At 36.3% G+C, this 6,746-nt stretch overlaps 1 protein-coding gene across 1 annotated transcript in view; it reads right to left on the reverse strand.

The window, feature by feature from the left end:
- The window catches only part of fhod3a (formin homology 2 domain containing 3a), a gene marked incomplete at its 3' end in the record, with an annotated part of 34,538 nt that overhangs the window by 27,211 nt on the left and 581 nt on the right, over positions 1-6,746 (reverse strand). Inside the window, exons 2-7 of the mRNA XM_016252260.1 lie at positions 6,595-6,700; positions 4,937-5,031; positions 4,752-4,863; positions 4,318-4,412; positions 3,824-3,967; positions 3,566-3,753 (exon numbers count right to left, since the gene is read on the reverse strand). Of these exons, the coding sequence (XP_016107746.1) occupies positions 3,566-3,753; positions 3,824-3,967; positions 4,318-4,412; positions 4,752-4,863; positions 4,937-5,031; positions 6,595-6,670 (710 nt within the window). The remainder of the gene's footprint in view (positions 1-3,565; positions 3,754-3,823; positions 3,968-4,317; positions 4,413-4,751; positions 4,864-4,936; positions 5,032-6,594; positions 6,701-6,746) is intronic.

The following is a 6,746-nucleotide window of genomic DNA, read 5'->3' on the forward strand; positions in this document are numbered from 1 at the left end:
TTAAATAATTTGAAAATGGATTAAAAAATAAATGTGTAAAATAAACATACTTATACTTTAGATTACAAAGTATTTCTCATAAATAAATATTTTAATAAAAAAATAATTAAAAAGGAAGTAAACACTGTAACCAACAGGGCACTCAGTATTCTGGGAAGTTTGTGTGCATTGGGAGTCATATTTTTTCAAATAAAGCCAAGGTAAGGTCCTTTGTTTAAGCGTTCTATCTGATTATTAGACAGACTTCTATCTGTTTTAGAAAGAGCTGTTAATGACGACAGCGAACGAGAGGGAGAATGTGAACACAGTGTGCGCAGGCGCTGCCGCTCTCAGCGCCGTCAAAATAAAAGTCCAGCCTCGAACGCATCGGCCAAACAGGAAAAACGTATCACCCGATGCCGATATTTGAAAAATGCCAAATATCGGCCGATATATCGGTCGACCACTAATAAAAACATTAATTATGAAAAACTGTACTAGTGCCAATGATACTAAAAACACCAGTGATCTGAGTTCAGCTGAAAGAGCCACACATCAGTGCATGTGTGTGATGCAGGTGATCAGGTTTGTTTAGTTAGTGATGATAAAATCACAGCAGAACACGGGTGAGCTGAGATACTGAGCTACACAGGTGCCTCTAATAACTCATCTCACCTCGTCACAACCAGCATCAGCGAGATACACGGAGAGCACACATACCAACAATAAATAATGCTGCCAATATAATACTGATCAAATAAAATGATAAGAAATAATAACATATGAAGAGTTCATTTGCAAAAACCGATAAATGCCACTTTAAAAACTAAATGAGCTGATTGGCGTGCATTATTCTCCACATATAGTGTACCCTAAACACGTTTTGTCAAAAAAGCCGGTTTTGTCCACTTTCAAGGCATCGTGAGTTCACGTTTTACTGCAGAAGCCGACAAGCGCCCTTGTTGTTTGTGAACAGAAGCCGATAAGTCCATTTCAGCGAATCAGCACGCTGTATTCAGGTGGCAAGGCTACTTTCACTTTGAAAAGACGTGCTAGCTGAGAGGAGTTTCGTCAAAGCTGACTAAAAGTGATCAAGGATCATTTCGACGAACTTGATGAACCTGTGATATCTTCTTCAGGGCGAAAAAGGAAACGTTTTCACGGAAGCTTGCGAAAGCAGCGCGTTACAGCGGTGAGCGAAAAGCTCTGTGTACTGCGTGTAATCACATCCATACAGTTTATGATCACAACAACAACAACGTTTGTCAGGCGTCTACATTATCATCTGAGGAGATTACAAAGATTAAACCAGTGTGTTTTTACTTTCACTTTGAAAAGACGTGCTAGCTGAGAGGAGTTTCGTCAAAGCTGACTAAAAGTGATCGAGGATCATTTCGACGAACTTGATGAACCTGTGATATCTTCTTCAGGGCGAAAAAGGAAAATAAAAGCTTAAACGTTTTCACGGAAGCTTGCGAAAGCAGCGCGTTACAACGGTGAGCGAAAAGCTCTGTGTACTGCGTGTAATCACATCCATACAGTTTATGATCACAACAACAACAACGTTTGTCAGGCGTCTACATTATCATCTGAGGAGATTACAAAGATTAAACCAGTGTGTTTTAAAAACTCTAAAACATGAAATGTGGAGTTATCGGCTTTTGCCAAAAAACGACTGTTGGAGTTATCTGCTTTTGCTATAAAACAAACTTTTAATATGTAAAAAAAAAAAAGATACTTTCAATGAACTTCAATTTAGTAAATTACCTGTATTTGTTTAAGTTATTGTTCACACACACTCTGCTCCGGTCCAGAGACACGATAGCACGGAGCGGATCACATGCGCGAGTCGCCACAGACCACAAAATGCTATATTTTAAAGCAATATGGATGAGATTGTGGCTGGCATACCCTGCGGCTTTACGGAGCTCAACGGCGCTGAACGACTCTAGCCCAAGCTGTGATATAAACGAACGCTATTGGCTATTTTAAAAAGGGGCGGGGCTGCTTGATATGTCCCGCCCTGTCTTCCTGTTTCAGTTACAATGACGTCAACACACAGAGAGTAACGCTGCGTGTTTCTAAGCATTTCAGGCGACCTTTAATCAAAACAACTCAACTGCAGTTTGACTGATATTGGAATGCGCAATAAAAAAAACGTGATTTCGGAAAAAAAATCAAATGAAAATATGATGGCTTTTGCAAATGAAAATACTCTTCATATAATCACACATATGTTACTAAATCTATGTAAATAATACAGAATATTGATCACAGCTGTTATTAGAGGCAGCTGGTGTGCTGTTTAGCGTCTGACAGCATGAAGACTTACATCACCGGGAGACATTCACGCATCACACGAGCTCTGGAGCAAAACATGGAGAAAATCCCGCAATACTGCATTCAGTCTGTGTGTTTCTACACGACTCGGTGTTCACGGCTGCGCTCGAAACCCTCCTCAGCTGCACTACTGTCCACAGAGGCAGCTGCCTTCGAAGCCAACAACTGCTAAGGAACTTCATACTTCATTTTGTTTTGTCCTAAATTTGTGTTTTCTGTTTTCATTTTTCCAGATTCTAAACTAAACCGTAATCAAAGTCAAATCAGGAAACCTTGTCTAAACAACTGAATTCATGAAAAGTTAAATATTTATTAATTTATTGCAATTTTAACAATGAAAGAGCCCTAAGAAATCTGTTTTATTTTCCCCCCGAAATTCTGTTTTCCATTATTTTTTTTCCAGATTCCATTTGAATTTATTAATTAAATTGTAACAACTGAATTCATAACCATTTATTAATTTATTAAAATATATGTTTTCCACTGACATTTTTCTGGATTCCATTTTAATTTATTTAAATTAAATTAAAAACCATGTCTAAACAAATGAATCCATAAAACCTCAACAGTTTATTACAACTTTTTCAATAAAACGGCCCTGTGAAATATGTTTTATTTTTTCCCTAAACGATGTATATTCCATTGTAATTTTTCTGGATTCCATTTTAATTGATTAATTAAATTCTAATCAAAGTCAAATCAGGAAACCTCGTCTAAACAACTGAACTGAATTCCTAAAACGTTAAATATTTATTAATTTTTTACAATTTTAACAATAAAACAGCCGTGTGAAATATGTTTTTTTTTTTTTTACTAAATTATGTATATTCCATTTGAATTTTTACTGGATTCCATTTTAATTGATTAATAAAATTTTAATCAAATTAAATATATTTTTAAAAAATCTAAAAATTGAGTTCATCCAGCTATTAAAATTGATTACATTTCCAAATTCTGTGTTGTATTTTTAAATTGTTCTGCATTTTATAATTTATGATTTAAAACGAATTTATCATCTGTAATGGCGGTAATTAAATTAATTTATTCACTAATTTACTTTTGATTCATTTCTCCAAAATATTCCAAATCCCTTGATATCCTGCGCTATAAATACCATTTTTGTGGCTGGATTCCACTATTCCGTAAATAAGTCCATTTTAATTAGACTGAACTGTTTTTAATTGATAACAAATGTGAAATCTGCAGTTGTCTGTTTGGATGAGTGTGGTCTAGTGAGTCGTCTCACCTCTCGTTGAGCTCCTGTCCGTTAAACGGCTGGAAGTTTGCGCGGTGTGGGGAGGCGGGGCTGAGCGGGGAGGCGTGGCCTGATCTGCCCAATGAATGCCTGCGGCTGCGGCGTCTCTGCAAGCCCCGCCCCTCGGCCCGTCTGTCCCGGCGAGCGTCTTCAGCGCCGTCCTCGTGCCCCAGAGTGGCCTGCAGGGACAGAGGCGCATCAGAACCAGAGATCGATCAGACATCAGTCATCTGTCAGAGACTGTCAGACCTCGTAGACGCTGAGCTGCTCCAGCAGATCCAGATCCGTTCCCTTACGGCCCAGATAACGGCCACACACGCTCTCCATGGCCTGCTCCTCCAGAACATCCACCATATCATAGAACGAGTCCTGATCGGGCAGCGCCGCCAGCGTCTGAGGGAGAGAGATTACACAGCTGCAGAATATCTGAGTACAGTGAAAGACTGTACATTAAGAAGACAAATGACGGGGTACAGACTGAGCAATCATACTCTGACTCTAGAGACGGGCAGATATCGACAGCACTGGCTGCCCAGAGACAGCCCATACTGTACCCACAGAGCAACACTTTCTCACCAGCTGCCCCAACTATCAACACATTAGAAAGACATTTTATCCTAAATTTGAAACACTTTGTGTACAGGTATATAGAGAGAGAGAGAGAGAGAGGGTGTGTGTGTGTGTGTGTGTGTGTGTGTGCGAGAGAGAGAGAGAGAGAGAGGGTGTGTGAGTGTGTGTCTCACCTTGTTAATAAGCGTCATCACATAGACCAGCAGCTCTGTGTCCACACCGTCCTTCTCTGCTAAAATCTCCATGGCGTTTGACCACTGCTTACAGCCTGACGATATCACACACACACACACACACACACACTTCATAATTTAGCAAAATCATTCAAAACTCACGACTGACCAAACAAACTAATTATTTTTGTATTATTTATATTAATTATAATTTAATTAAATAATGTAATTATAATTTATAATGTATAAATTATTCATTTTTAATTATTTATTATTTAAATAATTCATGCATAACTCTTTACATAATATGCGTGAGTGTGTGTGTGCCGTGTGTGTGTGTGTGTGTGTCTGTGTGTGTGTGTGTGTGTGAGTGCGTGAGTGTGTGTGTGTGTGTGTGTGTGTGCGTGAGTGTGTGTGTGTTTGAGTGTGAGTACCTCTCTTAGAGTCCACAGTGTTGATGGCCTGGATGAGCAGCGGTGCGTTGGACTCAGAATACTCAACAAACACCAGCAGCAGCTTCAGAGACGTCTTGACCACCAGACGAAACTGAACACACACACACGGATCAGATCTCACTCTTACTCTGATCGTCACACACACTGATCAAACGGCGCGTCACCTTTGAGCCGATGAGCAGGTAGAGCCACTGGATGATCTCGGTGTGACCTATGACCCCGTTCATCCCGTCCACATACAGCATGATCTGACCCAGAGCTGCAGAGACAAACACACGCCACTGAACGCTCATTAGCATAAACCTGATGGAAGTGGGCGGAGCTTAGCAGCCTGGATGCTGCCTCTGATTGGTCAGAGCTAATAATAATATTTAGGGTTATTCTGACATTTTATTCTAATGATGAATTAGAATTTCGCTGTCATGTGACACGTTACATTGCTCAGGATGAACCAATTTTATTGAGATGGCAGAGGTCAAATATTTTGCATCCCAGCTGCAAAATACTTTTTCATTTGGATATAAATGACTATTAATAGTTTATTTCTTATTTAAAAAGAAAACATGCATGACGTTAGTATTTGACATGGCTTCCTTAATAGTTAATAATTAATACATTATAAGGAATTATTCATTCATAATCATAAAATGTAATTAATTCATTATTTTGTTTGAATTATTTATTATTTGTGTATTTGCTATTTAAAAATTAATGCATCATGGCAGTATTTGGTGTGGTTTAAAATGATTGATAATTATTAATAATAATTAAGTATTAATTTATAATCATAAACGAAGTATAATTCTGAATTATTTTGTAGTTTTAATTGTTTATTAATTGTGTATTTATTATTAAATGCATGCATCATGGTAGCATTTGGTGTGGCTTTAAAATAACTAGTAATTAAAAATGATTGATTATAAGTAATAATTAATTTATAGACATAAATTAAGCAATTATTTATTAGTTATGTATTTATTATTTAAAGAATAATGCAGCATGGTAGAATCTAGTATTACTTTAAAATTATTAATGATATATCATGAAATAATGATTCATTATTAATTTAAAATAATAAATTAAGTATCGTTAATTCATATTTTAGTTTTACTTATTCATTAATTGTGCATTTATTATTTTAAAAATAAATCATAAATTACGGTAGAATGTGGTGTTGCTTTAAAATAAAATAATTAATTTAATATTATAAATAAAGTATAATTAGTTCTTTTTCTAGCTTTAATTATTTATTAGTTGTGCATTAATTATTAGTTATATTATACATTTAAAATGTATAAATGATTGTAGTATTTGGTGTGGCTTTAAATTCCTGCTAATTCAAATGAATAATAACTATATTACAATAATGTTAACCATTGTTATTATTATTTTAAAATAATTACAAAATACAGAAATAAATCTCAGAAGAATTCAGATGAATTACAGGAATCATAATGAAATTTTTGGCATTACAGTGAATTTAGGGAGTTTTTTTTCTACTTAATGTTGAAAATGCAAAAAAAAAAACATGCATATTTCATTTCTTTGTGACTTGCTTGTGACATGATAAAACTTTTACAGAAGCACCATAATAGGGTGTTATGAAGAAACAGTTATCACAATATTAAAGACAGTAAATAGTTGATCAAAAAAGTGTGTTAAAAACAGCATGGTTTTCTATAGTAATGAAAATGGCAACCAAAAGGTGGCACTGTTCTCCCTAATATGGATATGAAAATAAAATAACAGAAAATCATCATCTATAATGCATGAGATATTATTTTCTTACAGAAGTCTGAGGATACAAATAAAGCAAACGAACCTCTGAGGATGTAGTTCTGATAGTTCTGATCCGCTTCAGCGCCGACCTTGATCAAACACGTCAGACCTTCAGCCATAACGAACTCATGAACCAGGTCCTTATCGTCCTGCACACACACACACACACACACACACACACACACACACAGACAC

Source organism: Sinocyclocheilus grahami, unplaced genomic scaffold (genome assembly GCF_001515645.1).
Source record: "Sinocyclocheilus grahami isolate Dianchi unplaced genomic scaffold, SAMN03320097.WGS_v1.1 scaffold1097.1, whole genome shotgun sequence".
In the NCBI taxonomy this organism is placed as follows: Eukaryota; Metazoa; Chordata; class Actinopteri; order Cypriniformes; family Cyprinidae; genus Sinocyclocheilus; species Sinocyclocheilus grahami.